Genomic DNA, 21500 nt, shown 5'->3' on the forward strand with positions numbered 1-21500 from the left:
AATAGACCATCCAAAAAATATTTTACATAGTAGGCATTAAATAGTAATTGGGAACTTTAGACCTGGAGTGTAAATCCAGCACAAGATGAAAGTGCTCATCACAGGCTCTATGAGCTTTGTCTCAAAAAATGAAAGCATTTTTTTGTGTGTATGTATTTCTATCTCATGCTCATTGCACTTCTCTGGTTATGTACAGATTGACTCCACGTGAGAAGAAGCAAAGCAAAGTAAATGTATTTATATAGCACATTTCATACGCAATGTAACTCAATGTGCTTTACACGATTAAAAGCATTTAAAAACAAAGAAAAAAGCAGCTTATAAAAATTTAAAACAAAGAGAAAAAATGAAATACAATAAAAACAGTGTACAGTGCAAGAAATATCATTTTAAAGTGGAAATGCTCTAAAATGCATGAGTAAAAAGAAGAGTTTTTAACATGGACTTAAAAACATTCACACTTGGAGGCTGACGTCACTTCTGTTGGCAACATTCCATTTGTGTGCAGCATAACAGCTAAAGGCTGCTTCACCATGTTTGCTTTGGACTCTGGGCTCCACTAGCTGTTCTGAGTCTGTAGATCTCAGAGCGCTACTGGGTTTATATTCCATTAGCATTTATTTCATGTATTCAGGACCAGAACCATTTAGTGAGTTGTAGACCAGGAGCAGAACTTTAAAATCTATTCTAAAGCTGATTGGGAGCCAGTATAGAGACTTTAAAATTGGAGTACTATGTTCTGACCTCGGCGACAACTGGTTAGCACGTCTGCCTCACAGTTCTGAGGACCTGGGTTCAAATCTGGCCTCGCCTGTGTGGAGTTTGCATGTTCTTCCCGTGCCTGAGTGGGTTTTCTCCGGGTACTCCGGTTTCCTCCCACATCCCAAAAACATGTATGTTAGGTTAATTGAATAATTTCCCGTAGGTCTGAATGTGAGTGCAAATGCTTGTTTGTTTCTATGGGCCCTGCGATTGGCTGGCGACCGGTTCAAGGTGTACCCCACCTCCCACCCAAGGATAGCTGGGATATGCTCCAGCAGCCCGTGACCCTAGTGAGGATAAGCGGTAAAAGAAAATGGATGGATGTCTGACCTCTTTGTTCTGGTCAGAACCCGAGCTGCAGGATTCTGAATGAGCTGCAGCAGTTGAATGGTCTTTTGGGGGAGTCAGAAGACAATTGGAATAGTCAAGTCAACTTCAGATAAAAGCATGGTCGGTTTGGCACTCTGGATTTGTTCTCCAGCTGGTACAATTCAGTTTTAGTAATTAATTTGATATGACTGTTGAAAGTCAGGTTGGAATCTATCAGTACACCAAGGTCTTTGTTTTTTCAAGAGAGTGACTCCAGGTGTTTACTAACAGTAATCCTCCTTTCTTGATTGCCAAAAACAATTATCTCAGTTTTGTTGCATATAGACTATATATATATATATATATATATATATATATATATATATATATATATATAGCTTGCTAACATGGAAGCGTCCAGCGTTTTATTTTTTTTAGAAGAGGCTTAATGGCAGCTACTTTAAGAGCTATAGGAAACTCGCCTGACTGAAGTGAGCAATTGATTATTTGCTGCAAATCAGCTAGGCCAGACTTTGGATTAGTTTTGAAAAAGTCAGATGGTATTGAGTCAAAAGATAGTTCGTTGATGGTTTCAGCTGCTGAACCGTTTTTTTTGGTCAACTGTATCAAATTCTGACATGGTAATACAGTTTTTCCTAGGTGGCTTCAGATGTAGCATCGTTTTCCCATTTTGCTGATTTGTGCTGATATTTAACCTGATGGATTGTATTGTTTCACTAAACTAAGCAAATTCATTGCATTTATCTGCTGTCAGGAATTCTGGAGCTATCTGATTCCGGGAGTTGTGAGCTTGTTAACCACAGCAAACAGAGTGCAATTATTGTTGAGGTTCTTACAGATGATTTCAGAAAAGTGTTGCTGTCGAGCCCTGACTGACTCTTGGTTAAAATTACAAAGACTTTGTCTGTAGGGGTCATAGTCAATTTGGAGTTTAGTTTTTCTCCACTTAGGTTCTGCTTTCCTACACTTTGATTTAGAGGTCTTTACCATCATTGTGCTCCTCCACGGTGTTCTAGGTCACCTCAAGATTGTCTTAGTTTTATTAGGAGCGACAGCATTCATGACATTTGAGATTTTCCAGGTGAATTTATCCAAAAGTTCATCAACTGTCTCAGCATTCACAGTTTGTGACACAGCTATGGTCTCCATAAACTTAGTGGTGGTACTGTCATTTATGTCTCTTTTCTTAATAGACTGAGAGGTTGTCTGAACCTTTGGGAGACTCTGTAATACAAACATCGCACAAAAATGGTCAGAAATAGCCATATCCTTAACGCCAACTGATAGAATTTCAACATCCTTAGAGATGACCATGTCTAAGATGTGACCTTGAGTGTGGGTTGGACTCTTAATATGTTGAGAGAGGTCAAATGTGTCCAGTATAGCAAAGAGTTCTTTAGAGTTTTTTTCCATGTCATTGTCTACATGAATGTTAAAGTCTCACTAAGACAAAAAAAAAAAAAAAAACTGACAGCAGTTCTGAAAAATCCTCCATAAAATTTCCATTGTATCTTGGAGGTCTATAAATTATTAAAACAATAACCTTTGGATCACCTTTTACTAAAAAACTGGGATATTCAAAAGAGCTAAAATCACCCATTATAATTTCTTTACACTGAAATAATGACTTAAAAATAGCAGCAATACCACCGCCTCTTTTCCTGTTCGACACTTGTTCATAAACTTAAAATTAACTCCCCTCTGTTGAGTCACCCTGGTACCAAAGATGGAGTTACCGTGAAGGCTGGAGATGCTGCTGTGTACAGGACAGACCACCTTTAGATTTGACTGCAGGTTGGCAATGAGTGGTGGATAACAGCCAGATGACTGGTGTGGTGGGGTGCTCATGCCCAATACTGTGAAGACTACAGAGAATGGAGCAAGCTGAGGAGCTGCTGCAGAGTGTTTCTGCTCTGGCTGTTGATATTTTTCTATTGTTTAAGTGTTTTTATTTTCTCCCTAAATTCCTGTGACAATAAAAAGAAGACAAACTCAAGGAACGACTAGCTAGAAAGCCTCTCATTTCAGACCAGCTCAAAATGTGTTTGGTTAGAGAATACAGTACATTTTGTTTTGTTAACTAAGATGTATTATTTATAGAAGGTGAGGTCTTTCAGTTAATAAAATGGATGTCTATGGTAGCGTCTGGGTTTGCAGTACTGAGCCATTCCAAGTCATTAAATGTTGAGGTTAGGATTTAATATGTTTGTGGATTTGATCAGATGTTAGATTTGTGGCTTCACAGCATTAAGTTTGGAGGTTCAATCCCCAGTTCTCTTGTGGATTGTCAGTCATTGACCAAAAAATAAAAAATAAATAAATACGTTTGCTCACGATGCTGCTTCATCAGTTGAATGAGCCTTTATTTTTCTGTTCAACATAATTATTCATAAATGAGGTGACTCTCAAAATCACTTTGAGGACCCTGTCAACTTAAATCACAACTACAGTACTTGTGTTTTTGACAGTCTTAGTCTAATTAGACCAAAACAGGCAAAAACGTGGCAGACCCAAGTGCAGGGAAGCAGGGAGTCAATGCAGGAGTACAGGAGTCTCAAAAAATAACATTTAATCTCCAAAAACAGCAAACAAGGAACATGGATAAAGCAAAACTAAACAAAGTCCCACAACAGATATCAGCCAAACCAAATAACAAAGAAACACTTGAATATCTAAAACTGGAAACAAACTATGCCTGGTGAGTAAGACGTGGAACAGATAGGGACAATGACATACCACAATGACAATTAACCGACAAGAAGTGAAAAAAACCAGGGAACTAAATACAAACAGATTGACGAGACAACGAGGAACACCTGGACAAGATACGAGTGGCTGGAGAGAGCTAATTGGTCGACACGAGGTAGAAGGTTGATGAGAACAGGTGGACACAACAACCAAATGATCACACGACAAACATGGGACACAGGAAAACATGGAACAAAATGAAATAACCCAAACCAAAACACAGACCACAGACCAGGACACTTTCACGATATGTCAAAATCTGACGTGCTCCACACCGCTCGGAACTTATCCATCCATCCATCCATCCATCCATCTTCTGAGCCGCTTATCCTCACAAGGCTCGCGGGAGTGCTGGAGCCTATCCCAGCTATCTTCGGGCAGGAGGCGGGGTAAACTGTGAACTGGTTGCCAGCCAATCGCAGAGCACACATAAACAAACAACCATCCGCATTCACACCTAGGGGCAATTTAGAGACTTCAATTAACCTACTATGCATGATTTTGCGATGTGGGAGGAAACCGGAGTGCCCGGAGACCATGCAAACTCCACACAGGTAGGGCCGGGGATTGAACCCTGGTCCTCAGAGCTGTGAGGCAGACGCTCTAACCAGTCGTCCACCGTGCCGCTTAACGAACAATATTCCTTTAATTCCAGGTCCACATATTTACAGTGCTCCGGGACTAACACGTTTGGACATATGCAGCTAAGAGTATTGCATTTTGCATAATGCACTGTGACAGAAAGGCTCTTGAGGATCTCATTTTCACTCAGAGGATGTCCAGGGGCTTAAATACATCACATTTTGTGACAGCTGCCAGTTGTACATGTCCTCATATGGTGCTCCCTCTGTAGGAGCGAGAGGAGATGCAACTGTCTGGAATTAATACTTGGCCAATTTTGCCTCATTGGATCACAAAACTGTTGCTATGCCAGCTCATTTCCTCTGTCACATTTACCTGCAGTACATAGATATTAAATAGAAATTTAAAATATCTCAGTTATTTATTTTATTTTGAAGTGAAATGTGCAAACCTTTCAAAATGCACTTTTGTGTAAGAAGCTTGAAAAAGCCTGAAATGTTAGTTTAATAAATTTATAATATGTCGGGGTTTAGATTATAAGGCAGGTTTTAGGGAGCACAGGCCCTGTCAGATATCTGGAATGATCATCCTTTGCCTCACATAGTAATGCATCAAATTAAGTTAATGACTTGTAGAAGGTGGTTTAAAAACTGGTAGAAGACTTGCGGTAGACTTGTAGAAGGTGGTTGAAAAAAATAATACTAATTATATATATATATATATATATATATCTATAGTGGGTACGGAAAATTATTTTTCACTCTTTGTTATATTGCAGCCATTTGCTAAAATCTTTTAAGTTCATTTTTTTCCTCAATGTACACACAGCACACCACATAGACAGAAAAAAACAGAATTGTTGAATTTTTTGCAGATTTATTAAAAAAGGGGGCACGGTAGACAACTGGTTAGTACATCTGCCTCACAGTTCTGAGGACCGGGGTTAAAATCCCGGCCTCGTCTGTGTGGAGTTTGCATGTTCTCCCCTTGCATGCGTGGGTTTTCTCCGGGCACTCCGGTTTCCTCCCACATCCCAAAAACATGCGTGGTAGGTTGATTGAAGACTCTAAATTATCCATAGGTATGAATGTGTGCACATATGGTTGTTTGTGTCTATGTGCCCTGCGATTGGCTGATGACCTGTTCAGGGTTTATCCCGCCTCTCGCCCAAAGATAGCTGGGATAGGCTTCAGCACGCCCGTGACCCTTGTTAGGATAAAGCGGTACAAAAAAATGGATGGATGGATTTATTAAAAAAGAAAAACTGAAATATCACACAGCCATAAGTATTCAGACCCTTTTCTGTGACACTCATATATTAAACTCGGGTGCTGTCAATTTCTTCCGATCATCCTTGAGATGTTTCTACACCTTCATTGGAGTCCAGCTGCGTTTTGATTAGGAATGCCAGACACCTGTCTATATAAGACCTGACAGCTCAGTGCATGTCAGAACAAATGAGAATCATGAGGTCAAAGAAATTGCCTGAAGAGCTCAGAGACATAATTGTAGCAAGGCACAGATCTGGCAAGGGTTACAAAAAAAGATCTGCTGCACTTAAGGTGGCCTCCATAATACTTAAATGGAAGTTGTTTGGGACGACCAGTACCCTTCCGAGAGCTGGCTGCCCGGCCAAACTGAGCAATAGGAGGAGAAGATCCTTGGTAGAGAGGTTAAGAAGAACCCAAAGATCACTGTGGCTGAGCTCCAGAGATGCAGTCGGGAGATGGGAGAAAGTTCTAGAAAGTCAAACACCTCACCAGAAAGGTGTCCAGGAGGCATCCTAATCATATGCCCGAGGCACCTCATCTGGGTCCTCTCAATGTGGAGGAACAGTGGCTCTACTCTACTCCACCCAAGCCTATATATATATATATATATATATATATATATATATATATATATATATATAAATATATATATATATCCATCCATCCATTTTCTGAGCCGCTTCTCCTCACTAGGGTCGCGGGCGTGCTGGAGCCTATCCCAGCTGTCACCGGGCAGGAGGCGGGTTACACCCTGAACTGGTTGCCAGCCAATCGCAGGGCACATACAAACAAACAACCATTCGCATGCACAGTCACACCTACGGGCAATTTAGAGTCTCCAATTAATGCATGTTTTTGGGATGTGGGAGGAAACCGGAGTGCCCGGAGAAAACCCACGCAGCCACGGGGAGAACATGCAAACTCCACACAGGCGGGGTCGGGGATTGAACCCATCGGCCACCGTGCCGCCTATATATATATATATATATGAACATGAGAAAACATGAGGCACCCAATCAGAAGTGACAGCCCAGGAGGGAACCTAATGGTAACTGTGGTAGACTCTGGGCGGAATTGGAGTGTGCCTTCCTCCAATCGCCCGTCATTGATACCCTAATACAGGGGTGTCAAACTCATTTTTGTCGTGGGCCACATCGTAGTTATGGTTTTCCTCCGAGGGCCGTTTTGACTGTGAACCCATATAAGTGTATGATCATCTCATATTATTACATATATGTAAAAAAAAAAAAAAAAACAGTAAAAAAAATCAATCCTTAATATCTCAATGTTATTGAAAAGGAAGACAATTTGGAATTTTGGTATTTTAGCAAAAACATTAAGTCAACGCACATGATTTGCTTTGGCGGGCCACCAGTTTGATACATATGCCCTAATACATCGTGAAAAAACTAAGTAGGACTTGAATATGGAGAAAATAATGGCCCAAATCACTATATTTCAGGCAAACAGGTCTGCTGTGGCCTCGGGAAACATGCTGTTGATGGGCAATGATTTTTCCCCAAATGTTTCCCGTTCCCAAGGAGCAGAAGAAAGCATGCCAAATAAGTTAATTTAATTGTAAAAACTTCCTGACACAATGAGCTCAATTAAAAGTACCCATTACAATCTATGTCAAGGTAGACTTTTTGGGACAGCTCTTTTATTGGATCTAATTAGTAGATCAGAGCAAGTCGTCAAATTGGCGAGGCCAGTTGGTGTATCTTGGCTTGCAATTAGTTTTTTTTTTCCATTTCTATTTTGGGTTTGGCGAGCAGTAGTGATAATATTACTGTTCAGAGTTCTGTGCAGTTCTTTTACAATAACTGTCACACACTAAAATGATCAGACATTGTTTTTTTATTTCACATGATCTCATACCACTAACAAGTTTTGTTAGTATTGACTCAGCCTGACTAACCATGTTAACGCTGTAGTTTTATTTATGGGCGCTTGAGTTGCTGCAATGGCACAAACAGTCCAATTGCATGTTAGCTCAATATCCTAAATTGTCAGTCATAATAAAAATATATACATAGAGGTGTGTGGGTGAAAATTGTCCTGTGAAGGTGTGCTTTTTAATTTTATGTTGCAATGTCTCCAGTTGTATTGTTGCTTTTTATATTGTGACTTGGGAGAAAGAAATATTGGAACAATTGCTACATTTTATCTCCCATATCTGGATGATGTAGTGTAAATCCACCCTTTGAAATCTTTGTCCATCAAACACATCTTTCAGAGTTTCCATGTATTATTTTTCTCTAATATTTTGTACTAAATTACAGAGTTTCCATATATTATTTTTCTCTCATATTTTGTAGCAGTATTTTAGCTGCTTTTGTTACCTGCACGTAAGCTGTTACATCCGGTGAGAGGGCACTCCAAGCGCTCCTAAATCAATTCTGACATTGAGAGGCATCCAAGCACTCACTGTCAGAGTTCTAGCCCAGCCTGAGAAAGTGAGGTCCACTGAATCGTAAAATAACAAAACATGTAAAGGAACATAAACCACCAGACACAAATTTCATCATCTCCTCTTTCATCCTTTTTCAGAACAAGAGCTTGAAGAATAAACTCTTGTCAGGAAACAAGCTTTGTGACGCTCATGCTGAAGAGGTAAGTACATGTGCAACTGAATAACAAAGAAACACAAAACATGCAAGCTGAGGCTATGCTGAAATGTAATTACAATTGAAGAACATTCAGTTTGTGTCTTGTTTATCCAAATATGTTTTGTCTGGTAGATTTCCCAGAGAGCACAGTTACTGTATTTTGATGGCATTACAGGCCAATCGAAGGTTAATGGATGATGAAGTATTTCAGTTTGTTGTTGTGATTTTGCTTGTGACAATGCTTACTGTTTTATAATCAGTTTGGTATGTATTGTGTCAGCGAGATGTAAGTAACTGTACTTACCAAGCCTCGTCAGATGTCTGGCACCATGAAGTACAGTCGATACAATGGAATCTTCAACTTAGGGTGGCTGTGGCTCAGTTGATGGAGCGGGTCGTCCACTGACGACTGGTTCAAGTCAAGCGGTTAAAATCCAAGCTCTGAGTGTCTGCTGTCGAAGTGTCCTTGGGAAAGACACTGAACCCTTTTTCTCAAATTGCCTCTTGTTGACATTGTAAATGAGAAGCTGTTCTCAATTGCTTTACCTGTTAAATATTGAAAATTATTAAATATGGCATTTTGATAATACAAGATAATTTATTGTGGTTACTGTGCAAGATTTCTTAGACCAAACTGTCATTATTTGTTGGTAGACGTTTGAGTTCAGGATGTGTCACAAGGTTTGATATAGTTATTATTGCTACAGTAAATATATGTGCACATGTACACTCTTTTAACTCAAAGTGGCCTGCACAATCACAAAGATATTTTTATGTAACTAGGTGGGACTCACAGTACAGGACTGAGAATACCTAAAGCCATCCGGATGCGATACAAAAAATGTGAATTTACTAAGCATGTGTACAAACATTTATCCAATCAATTACACCTGTTTAACAAGGTCAGAATTTTGTGTAGACACAAAATTGAAATTTCCTCACGGGTTGGTGTGGATTTATGCACACAAAAAGACATTAAAACAAAGAATAATACTAAATCACTTGGACAACTGGTTAGCACATCTGCCTAACAGTTCTGAGGACCTGAGTTAAAATCCGGCCTCGTCTGTGTGGAGTTGGCATGTTCTGCCCATGCCTGCTTGGGTTTTCTCCTTGTATTCCGGTTTCCTCCCATATCCCCAAAACATGCATGGTAGGTTAATTGAAGACTCTAAATTGCCCGTAAGCGTGAATGTGAGTGAGCGAATTATTGTTTGTTTCTATGTGCCCTGCGATTGGCTGACGACCAGTTCAGGGTGTACCTCGCCTCTTGTCCGAAATCAGTTGAGATAGGCACCAGCACACACACAACCCTAGTGAGGAAAAGCGGTTCGAAAATGAATGAATGAATAATAAATTATCTCCAAATCAGTAATACAACTCCAGTACTCACCAACAAAGTCACAAGGTTCAAACTGTCCTACTGTACTCTACATATTCTAGTGTAACAATTTCTACTAATTTCAGGTGCCCAGTGAAGCCTTGAGTCCATCTTTTCAACACTGCATTCTACTCCTAAAAGCAGCAATTTATACACGTAGGGTAGATGATCAGCATTGCGTGTTGTAAGATGAGATATATTAATCCTAGGCAATTATTTTTATCTGCATTTCTTTGTTTAACTGTTTCTATTTCACTTGTGCTTTTGCTGTATTTGAGATTGACTTCCATATTTTGCAAGTGACTGTCCTACCAATCTCATTTTTGGTAAAATATTTCCACACGCTTATAGAGCACCATGATGTGTGTTTTTGTTGACTTGGTTTTGATTAGATTTGGTTTTTCTCATGTTTGGTCAAGTTTTCCTGTGTCACATGTTGTGTCAAGCAATCAGCTCCCTCCTGCCACTCGTGGCTTGACCAGGTGTGCCACTGCCTCCTTGTCTTGTCAGTTTGCCTATATTTAGTTTCCTGGTTTCTTTCAGTCCTTGTCGGGTCATTGTCACACATCACGTTTCCAGAGTCCCATTGTTTTCTAGTGGTGAGTGTTTCCTCATGTTTATTCGTTACTTTGACATTTGTTTTTTGGACTTCAATAATTTAGTGTTTGCTTCCACATACCTTGTATGCTTTTTTGTTTTTTTGAGAATAAATCATCCTTTTTGAGTTCATCCTGCCCTCTGGCCTTGCCTCCCTCCTTCCCTGCACTGGGGGTCCCCGTTTTTGCCATCACGACAAACCTTTAAAATATGCTCTACTGCGACAATTGTTACGACACAGTGTCCTGAAGCAACACACGTGTTATGTTGATGTGTGTCGTATCTTACAACCTCTATGATAAATAAAGTTGTAATTGGCAGTGGCAGTTGCTGTCCGTGCATTTTTGGACACCTTTTAGTAACGAATGAGCTTTACTTCGCGCCGCTGCTCTCGCTGCCACTCCCATGGTCCCGCTTTTTATTTTATTTTTTTTAAACTGGGAGCGATTGGACTAGCCGAATCTAGGGACGCCGTGCTAACTGGGATTTTCATTGACAGACAGCTCATTTCAGGGCCTGTGCAGGCGTTTGAAGAATCTCCTTTTTGGCAACGCGTTATAGTCCTGAGATGGCAGCGTATGGGTGAGTCAAAAGTCTTCTGTAAATGGGCCAGGTGGAAGACAAGATGCCAAATACACATGCTTAGTGATTAGACGACTTTAAACATTGATGTGGAGTAGCAAAGTCAACAAACAAGTCCAAATACGCTGGTGGAAACACCTATTAGCCTCTTTTCCGCTCTAAACCCTCAAGCCAAGCATATCTGAAACGTATCCAACAAACATGTAGCTTTTCCAAGGCTTAATCACATTTGTAAACTTGAAGATCTGGCTAAGGTCCTAGAGAAAAATCTGGAAAGACAACAAAGACCGAAAGGCCATAATTTAAGATGTCAGTTTGTCAGTCAACCCAGAGCCAACGATTCTCGAGCAAGCGAACATGATTTACATTCTTGCTTCTACTGAGAAAGCACCTTACTTTACAAAGGTTCAACAAATTTGAGTATATTATGAGAATATTAGGTCAACATGTAGGGGAAAAAAAAGATGTTCATGGTATGTCAGCTTTGGAAATACTACAGACTCCTGCTACACTTAAATAAAAATGTTTTGGGACCTGACTTTGACCAACTGTGAAAATATTACACTTATACACTAATATTTGGTTTCTTTTGGACATAACCCTCATCTTGTGTTTTCTTCACAGCATCAAGATTAAATTAAAATAAAATTGTTCATTCCCCTTACATGATTTTCTTTGGGAGATTGGTGGACTTTTTCTTCTCTACTATCTCACATTTCATTTTCTATGACTGACCTGTGGTCATGGCCAGTGGTTCACTGTCTGTTCAAATGATTCTGCAGAACTGCTTTCAATGCAAACTGAGTTCTCGAAAACAAGCAGTTTAAAGTCACGTTCTTAAATCCAAATGTCTGTCTGTCTGTCCATCCATCCATCCCTTTGCTGTAGCTCCTTTCCTCTTTTGGGTTAGGTTAGGTAACTTTATTTGCACCTGAGAGTAGATTTGGTTGCAGTGAGTTGGCTGCTCTCTCTCACACACACACACACACACACACGCACACACACACACACACACACACACACACACATCATTTACAAGGTACAAGGTACAATGTACTTTTATTGTCAATTCTTCAACATGCATAACACATACAGAGGACTGAAATTACAGTACTCAAGGGCCCACGGTGCTACAAAAGACAGTACAAATAATAACATCAATATACAACATTGTAAAAGCTAAATAAACTATAGTATATATAGTATAAAATGTATGAATTGAATGTGCAAATATCAAAGGTCAGGTGACGTGTGCAACATATAGTCAACATATAGAACCAAGGTAAATAAGACATTTATAAATTAGATGACAAAACCCCAATGCTGCTAAAGTGGCTGGTGTGAACGTGTGTGTGTGTGTGTGTGTGTGTGTGTGTGTGTCTGTGTGTGTGTGAGTGTTTGTGCATCTTCATGTTTGCGGGGCGTCAGAGTTCAGGTGGGCAGAGGACAGAAGAGGCAGAGCGGGCAGAGAGTTCAGATTCCTCACAGCCTGATGAATAAAACTGTCTTTGAGTCGGCTAGTCCGGGCCCGCAGACTCCACAATCTCCTGCGTGATAGCAGCATACTGAAGAGGCTGTGTGACGGATGGGTGGCATCCTCTGCTATGCGGAGGGGTTTGCGGGTGAGGCGGGTGCTGTAAATGTCCTGCAGGGAGGGAAGAGAGGTTCTGATGATCTTCTCAGCTGCCCTCACTATGCGATGGAGAGTCTTGCGGTAAGATGCGGTGCAGGCTCCGTACCACACTGTGATAAGGATGCTCCCTATGGTCCCTCTGTAGAACGAGCACACGATGGGGGTCAGGGCTCAGGCTCTTCTCAGCTTGCGCAGGAAGTAGAGACGCTGGTGAACTTTCTTGGCCAGTGATGAGGTGTTCCTGGTCCAGGAGAGGTCCTCGGTGATGTGCACTCCCAGGAACTTGGTGCTGTGCACCCTCTCCACCGCAGGACCATTGATGTTCAGGGGAGCATGCTTGGAGTGCGCTCTCCTGAAGTCCACAACAATCTCCTTGTTTTTTTTCCACATACAGGGAGAGATTGTTGTCCATGCACCACCCAGCCAGGCGGTTCACCTCACTCCTGTAATCTGTCTATTCCCCGTTGCTGATGAGACCCACCACAGTTGTGTCATCTGCAAACTTGATGAAGAGGTTGGAGCTGTATGTCGGTGTGCAGTCATAGGTCAGCAGGGTGAACAGACAAGACCTTGACGGGCCCCTGTGTTCAGAGTGATGATGCTGCATGTGTTGCTGCCGACCCATACTGCCTGTGGTCTCCCTGTCAGATCAGAATCAGAATCATCTTTATTTGCCAAGTATGTCCAAAACACACAAGGAATTTGTCTCCGGTAGTTGGAGCCGCTCTAGTACGACAACAGACAGTCAATTTACAGAACACTTTGGAGACAGAAAGACATTGACAAAAAAAATAAAAATAAAAATCCAGCAGCCAGTTGTACATCGAAGTGTTGAGCCCCAGCTTGTCCAGTTTGTAGATCAGTTGTTTAGGGATGATGGTATTGAATGCTGAGCTGAAGTCTATGAACATCATTCTGACATATGAGTCCTTAGAGTCCAGGTGTGTGAGGGCAGAGTGGAGGGCGGTGGAGACGGCGTCATCGGTTGACCGTTTGGAGTGATATGTAAACTGGAAGGGGTCCAAGGAGGGGGCGGGGGGACTTGATGTGGTGCATGACTAGCCGCTCGAAGCACTTCATCAGAATGGGAGTGAGCGCTACCGGAAGGTAGTTATTGAGGCAGGAGGGAGATGACTTCTTTGGGACCGAGATGATTGTGGTGGCTTTGAAGCACGTCGGGACAACACCCTGACTCACGAAGGTGTTAAAGATGTCCATGAAGTCATCTGTGAGTTCAACTGCACAATCCCTCAGAACACGACCAGGTATGTTATCTGGGCCCAGGGCTTTTCGTATGTTGACAGATCTTTTCACGCTGTCCCGGGTCAGTGTCAGCACTTGGGCACCAAGAGGGGGTGGAGTCTTGTGTGCAGGGGGTGCTGTTGTGTGCCTTAAAGCGAGCAAAGAATTCAGCTCATTTAGCAGGGAGGTGGAGCTGTCGCAGTTCTGTGGTGAGGGTTTATAGTCCGTAATAGTCTGAATACCTACGCCACAGACTCCTGATGTCACTGCTGTCATTGAAGCGGTGGGCCATCTTCCTGGAGTACTACCGCTTGGCCTCCCTGATGCCATAGACTGATTGGCCCTGGCTGTCCTTAGGCCCTACTCATCCCCAGACCTAAAAGCCACGTTGCAGACCTTCAGTAGTCTAAAGACCTCCCCCGACAGCCATGGCTTCTAATTGGCACAGACAGGGATGGACTTAGTGGTGGTGACATCATCCATGCACTTGCTGGTGTAGGCAGTAACAGTCTCTGTGTACTTCTGAAGGTCTGTGATGGAGTTGTAAGTGGCAGCCTGTTTGAACATGGTCCAGTCTGTGGTGGCAAAACCGTCTTTAAGTGCCACACTCGTACCTGTTTCCTAATCGGTTGGGAGACTTTAACCAGTGGTCTGTAAGATGGCATTATCATAACAGTGAGATGGTCTGAGGGTAGGGGAAGGGCCTTGTAGGCCCCTCTCATGGGGGTGAAAACATTGCCCAGAGTGTTATTTCCCCGTGTTGGAAAGTCAACGTTTGTCAGCCTTGCGGTCAGCATTGTAAAAGTCCTCAGCTAGGATGAGGAAAAGCATCTGGGTGGGCCGTCAGCTGTTCACTGATATGACGGTATAGCTCATTTAGCGCCTCACTCCTGTTATTGCTAGAGTTTGGAGGAATATAGACTGCCACAAGCAGTATGGCAATGAATTCCCTTGGTAAATAAAACGGTCGGCCATAGACTCTACTAGCGGTGTGCAGTGTTGACTGACCAAGATAGTGTCCTGGCACCATGCGTCATTGGTGTAAAGACACAGTCCGCCACCATGGGTCTTACCTCCCGTGAGAGTTATGTCCGCTCGGTAGCATGCTAGCCGGTCGAGCTGAAAGGCGCTGTCTGGAACGCTGCTGTTAAGCCATGTTTCCACAAACACAAAAACACAGCACTCTCCCACAGTCGTACGAGTAGAGGGGAACAGTTTAATGTAATCCAGCTTGTTGTCCAGAGAGCATACGTTGGCTAACACGATTAAGGGAATAGACGGCTTGTGTAGTGCAGCCGCTAGCCTAGATCAGATACCTCCGCTCTTGCCCCATTTATGCTTTGTCCTTCGCCGTTCGTGGCGCCTCCACTCTGGGCTCGACGTAGGAGTGGGGGTCGCAGCTTGGTGTAGGCACCCGGAGCAACCTGCAGTTCCATAGCTCCTCAGTGAGAGTAGAGTTTACCTCCCTGAAATTAGTTCTGCCGATGTCGAGCAGAAGCTTGCGACTATCTGTGTCTTGGAACACGTAGACATGACGAAGACCGACTGAAACATTCATAAGACGAAAAGCACGAAAACACCGTTTGTTTGGGATAGAGAGCAGCCGCTGCGTATGCACGTGCCGCCAGCTTGGGGGGAAACCCAAAAACATTGTAAAATGAAAAGGCAGTAACATAACAATGACAACAATGTCTCAGACATAATTGAATAATTTAATAAAAACCACACCAAAAAACAGTGATACATGCATGTTGTTATTTTGGCTAAATTTATGCAACCCAAAAATTCAACCTACAGTATATACTAGCCCTTAAGAAATTGTTTATGCTAGAATATTATAATCTGCACTTTAAGCAAAAAATATTTACCCATAGAGCTCTGGCCACATTTAAAAAAACAAAGCTTTTGATGAAATCTTAAATCGAAGCTTTGAAGTCATGGCCAAGAGCCGAAATGAGGCTGCATCTTTTTTAGGTCTTAGATGAACTTTTCAAGCACCCGCTTTCTTTGTTACATGCAGTAGGCCTACATTTGAAGGCTCTGTGTCCGTAAACTGCTTTATATGCATGTGCAATGTGCATTCTAATAGTTACATGTTAATATTGTGTTAGAGTCGATTAAATTTTCAATGTCTTTGTTTTAATCAGTATTTGGACCAATATCCATCCATCCATTTTCTGAGCCGCTTCTCCTCACTAGGGTCGCGGGCGTGCTGGAGCCTATCCCAGCTATCATCGGGCAGGAGGCGGAGTACACCCTGAACTGGTTGCCAGCCAATCGCAAGGCACACATAAACAAACAACCATTTGCACTCACATCCACACCTATGGTAAATTTAGAGTTGTCAATTAACCTACCATTTACCTACAGTCACACCTACGGGTAATTTAGACTCTCCAATTTATGCATGTTTTTTGGGATGTGGGAGGAAACCGGAGTGCCCGGAGAAAACTCACACAGGCACAGGGGAGAACATGCAAACTCCACACAGGCGGGGCCGGGGATTGAACCCCGGTCCTTAGAACTGTGAGGCAGACGGTCCAACCAGTCACCCACCGTGCCGCGTGGACCAATATCTCCAGGTTGAAAACATTGTTAAAAAAAACATCCCTAATTTTAATAATTTCATAGTAGTATTTTTATGAGTGTATTTTCAAAATAGCTTCAGACATATTCTGGTCTATGCTGAGCTTCAAGTGGATATCGATTAGGTGTTATTAAACTTACACTAAGGACACATTTATATTAAATATCTATTAGAACCTAAAAATCTGAATTTTCTAAAACAGTACTAATTGAGCTGCTGGAATAAAATTAGGCACATTAAAAAAATAAATAAATCAGCAACAATAAAGCATCCAGTCAATACTCCTGCTTTGAAACAACTTTGCAAAGTGGGGCTTAAGAAATGAGAGTCAGAACATGTGCCTCTACAAATTGTGACTTTCGACTTAGTCACTTCAACTGAGTAAACATAATTCAACATCTTGGTGCCTCACTTTTCAAAACACACTTGTATGAGTCATTATTATGTGGCATGTCAAATGGGAACAAAATATTAGTGTGACTGAAACAAACAGCTAGCGTTTATATATTATCACTAGATGTCATGGTAAACAGTTATTTAACCAGATGGTGATGAGAATCATTTTTATCCTCTTTTGCTTCAGTTTACCTTATTTCCTCGTTTGAGGAAATTAAGACTCTCTGATTCCAACTGAATAATGTTAACACAGTGCAGCGTGAACAAGCAAATCGGCTTAGGTACTCATAATAAAGACCAATGCATTCTCAAATTGCAAGGAATTAGTGTAGAGCAGGCGGCACGGTGGCCGACTGGTTAGAGCGTCAGCCTCACAGTTCTGAGGACCCGGGTTCAATCCCCGGCCCCGACTGTGTGGAGTTTGCATGTTCTCCCCGTGCCTGTGTGGGTTTTCTCCGGGCACTCCGGTTTCTTCCCACATCCCAAAAAACATGTATAAATTGGAGACTCTAAATTACCCGTAGGTGTGACTGTGAGTGCAAATGGTTGTCTGTTTGTATGTGCCCTGCGATTGGCTGGCAACCAGTTCAGGGTGTACCCCGCCTCCTGCCCGATGACAGCTGGGATAGGCTCCAGCACGCCCGCGACCCGAGTGAGGATAAGTGGCTCAGAAAATGGATGGATGGATAGTGTAGAGCACCCAAGCATTGGTAAAGTACTTTTCAGTTTGCTGCCCTAAACTTTGATTTGTGACATGCAAGTATTTTATACTATGTGCTTCTCAAACAATAATCCAGGACTTCACTTATACTTGGGGAAACAAAAGCACAGTTAGCTGGCTGTGAATTGACAGCTCTTGGTTCATTACAAAAATACCACATAACCTTTTGGAAACATTTGACGAAATCCTCAAGGGAAGCATCTGATACTGAAAAAGTCAATGAGATTCTGAGTCATACAGATCTTTGAAGAGAAGGGAAGGGTAACAGGCATTACAGCTGCCATTTAATCAGTTGCTTTTCTTATCAGTATGAGTATGGATCGATTGCTTGTTTCTTCTTAGTGAAATATATGTTGTTGCTGCATGGTCCTTCTTATTTTGGATGATGCTATATGTAATCTGCATCACTACCACAAAAGCGAAAAAAAAAAAACTTATCAGTTTCAACAGAAAAAGTGACAACGGTGGTTATTCCCTTAAGGTGATTTGCATTTGAAAAATCTTGTCTCAGCTAAATCTCATGAACTGAAATTTTCTTACAACACCATAAGTTTATGGATGCTTGTGTAGGAGTGTGGGGGGCTTAGTACACTCTGCAGCTATGTGCCTGTGGCTTGAAGCACTAATTTTAGATTGTCCTTGAGTAACAAACTAATATGCAATCCGAATTTGATTATGCTTCTGAAAGTAAAATTATCCTAATTAATGGTACTGAGATGCAAACTCCAATGTGAACTGAATAAATTATTGAAAGAGAGGTTCCTCTGGCACAGTAAAGCAAAATTTCACTTTCTAGAATGTAAAGGCAGTAACCCTAACCTATATAAAGACTGCTAAACAAATCATGCGAGTGACTTGCTGCGGTGACCTGTGATTGGACAAATCTAAAGTCACAGCAACAACAACATACTGTTATGCAGTTGTATTGAAGCGAAAGTGTTCTCATCCCAAGTCATTAAGTACCTATGCATTTTTGTAAGACGCTTCAATGAAATTTGCACATACAGTATTTGCAGCAGCTGTATGCTCAGTCTCTAGGATGCATTGGTCAAAGACCATCGAAGCGTAACAAATTTGCATTTCTCTTCTTGCACATGGTAGTGCTGTGATTTTGTATGACTGGAAGAGAAAGCAATAGAAAAACTGACAAATCCATATGCGTCTACATACAATATTAAAATGTCTTGTCAAAGAATCTGAAACTAGCGCTGAAGTTCAACTAAAAAAAAAAAGTGCATGTCTGGCTACATTGATAATTTATTGTTTTGAGAGATGTGTGCTGCACCCAGTTTCACTAATGTACCCAGCAATACAATTAGTTATGACCGCAGGAGCATATCTGTCAAATAAAACAATTTCCCCTCTTCTACCTCATTCACTATCTGTATTGAATAATTCAGACACCTGTAATGACTGGAATTATAAAAATAAAATTTACTTCCACTCGGGTGGATTATGGCCAGTCTGCCTCATCTGACAGATTCCAGCAAGTAAGGCACAGACACTACTTTGAAAAGAGTAATCTGTTTGAAGGCAGTGGGAGGTAGAGCCCTTTTGGGATCCTGTTGCGCTCCTGCTGAGTTTGATGCAGACGCACAGTATGTAGAGAATACCTATCATTAGAAACTTTGATGAAAAATAACATAACTTTTTAAAAATGAGCTTGCATAATTGTGTTACTACAACATATGGTAGTACTGTATGTTATTTTGGGTAGAGTGGTGAACAATTGTCAAGATCAATTGACCAGCACAAGGACATAGGCCAGGGGGAGTGAATCAAATGCAGATTATCCTAATCTTTCAATAACCTTATTTAGCCACAGGAAAAGGGTAATTTATAACAGCTCTCAGTATGACACTGTAAATCGTGCAGTTTTACAAAACGGTACCAGAGGTTGACATAATCAACAGTATTTTTCTAGTTTCAAACACAAATATAGATTTCAGTTTAAACTTGACATTTCTTGTGAGTATCAAAAACACAAGGCATTCATTTAAAAAAAAGAGGAACAGAAGTTTGTCATCTTGTTATAAAGGTACAATTTTATCTGACTGTGGTATCTCAGTCAGAACACTAGGGGTAAAAATATTACATCAAAAAGAGGCGTAGAAAAGAACACGAAGAAGAATGTAATTTCTTGTTGAATAGATGCTAGCTGTGTGCTGATCGATTGAGCAATAAAATGAATTCAAAAAGAAATAGAGAACAAGACTAATTCTTGAGAACACTACACTGACTAAACCATACTGTAATGCACGGGACGTCCAGACAGCGCACGGCCGGCCCGCCGTGTAACTATTCACCTGTAGGATGTTCCAAACAGGTGTTTGATGAGCATTCCTCAACTTTCTCAGTCTTTTTTTGCCACCTGTCACAGCTTTTTTGGAACGTGTTCCAGCCATAAAATTCTAAGTTAATGATTATTTGCTAAAAACAATAATGTTTATCAGTTTGAACATGAAATAGCTTGTCTTTGTAGGGTATTCAATTAAATATAGGTTGAACATGATTTGCAAATCATTGTATTCTGTTTTTTATTTATGTTTAACACAACGTCCCAATTTCATTGGATTTGGGGTTGTAAATAAACAGCAAACAGTGTATGATGTTGTGGTCACTGAGAAGTACTGTAATACTATACCAGGAATTAAACTATTAAAATCCTTAACTTATCTTGACCTCCTCATATACAGTATATCTAATGCATATGTCAAATTATACAAAAATTCAGCTTTGTCATTAAGATGTAATCTAGAGTATAGACCTTTGAGAAAATATTTCTTTACAAGATTTGATCATATGTATAGAAAAATGTCGGTCGTCTGAATACTTCCTGAATGCATTGTACTCCAAGTTCATACTATACTGCTAATCAGACATCAAGGTTGACATGGCGCTGTAGTTCTCTTGTGCAGAAGAGGTGCTTGGCATGATTTATTGAGTAAATTATAGGACTATGCTTTGGAAAAGATGAGAGTACAGCATACTGAAAGATACAAATATTTGCATTTCTTTGTCAAGCTATCTTGCTCCTGCGGCTGTGCAGCTTCTTTAGGTAATTTATTCGTGTAGCGTTATATAACAGCTCCAGATTAAATCAATTTGTTATGAATTAACTTCTTTCCTTGACCCGGGCGACATCACAACAAATTAATTGTTGTGAGTTTGAAAGTCAATACTTATTCTTTGTGCTTAGTTACCATTGGCCTGGGATTTGAAAAGCTATACGTCGAGTAACAAAGGACATACTTTATATGGGTGTTTTGGGACAAAGTATTGTAGCTAATTGCTGTATAATCACGTTAAAATATTTTACTGTATGGTATGTGGTAAATAATTGTATAATTTACAGGAATGTCTAACAGTGTACTGATAAGGAGCAAGTTGAGGTTTCAATCTAAAAATCAAATAATAAACAGAAGAGGAACTCAACCACCGTATCATGTGATCCATCTTATCTCTTCTACTCATACATGACTAATATTTTTCTTGTTTGTGTTGTTTTTCACTTAAATGTATACTTTGATTTGTCCATCTCACTTAAATATTAAATACAAAATAAAAAATTCTGAAGTTCATTCCAGTTATATTTTCTTCATAACTTAAAGATACATATAAAATCAAGTGACTCAAAATGATACAAAATGCAAAGCTGTATTTGTCTGAGAGCTGAACTGTTGCATGGTGTGCGGGTTTTTTTCATGAGTAGCCAACTGTCAGCCACTGGTTTTGCTGCGAATTAAAATTTGAATTGCCTGTGAACGGCATTGCAACGTCCAAGATCTAACAGCCAATTAAAGATGCAAATGAGTTATACACACACACACATATATTTCTGTCGCCGAAAGGCACTGCTGCTGTCAGTGTATGGTACGATCGGCCAGCATCCTCTTAAAATACCCACACGCTCTTTTTATTCTTGCTTCTTCCCTCGTCTTTGTTCCCATATGCATGTTTTTTTGTTCAGTAACAAATAATACACTTCACTTTATTATATGTGTAGCCTCAAAACCCGATACAGGGTGGTAGTTTTTGCGTTGTAGCGCATCGTTAGAT

The 21500-nt window shown here is 40.9% G+C and overlaps 1 protein-coding gene across 2 annotated transcripts in view; it reads left to right on the forward strand.

Moving 5' to 3' along the window:
* luzp2 (leucine zipper protein 2) overlaps positions 1–21500 on the forward strand; it is a 195020-nt gene that overhangs the window by 138295 nt on the left and 35225 nt on the right. For both annotated transcript variants that reach the window (XM_061702713.1, XM_061702722.1), the window contains exon 6: positions 8244–8306. In XM_061702713.1, coding sequence (XP_061558697.1) covers positions 8244–8306 — 63 coding nt within the window. The remainder of the gene's footprint in view (positions 1–8243; positions 8307–21500) is intronic.

Source organism: Phycodurus eques, chromosome 2, assembly GCF_024500275.1.
Source record: "Phycodurus eques isolate BA_2022a chromosome 2, UOR_Pequ_1.1, whole genome shotgun sequence".
In the NCBI taxonomy this organism is placed as follows: domain Eukaryota; kingdom Metazoa; phylum Chordata; class Actinopteri; order Syngnathiformes; family Syngnathidae; genus Phycodurus; species Phycodurus eques.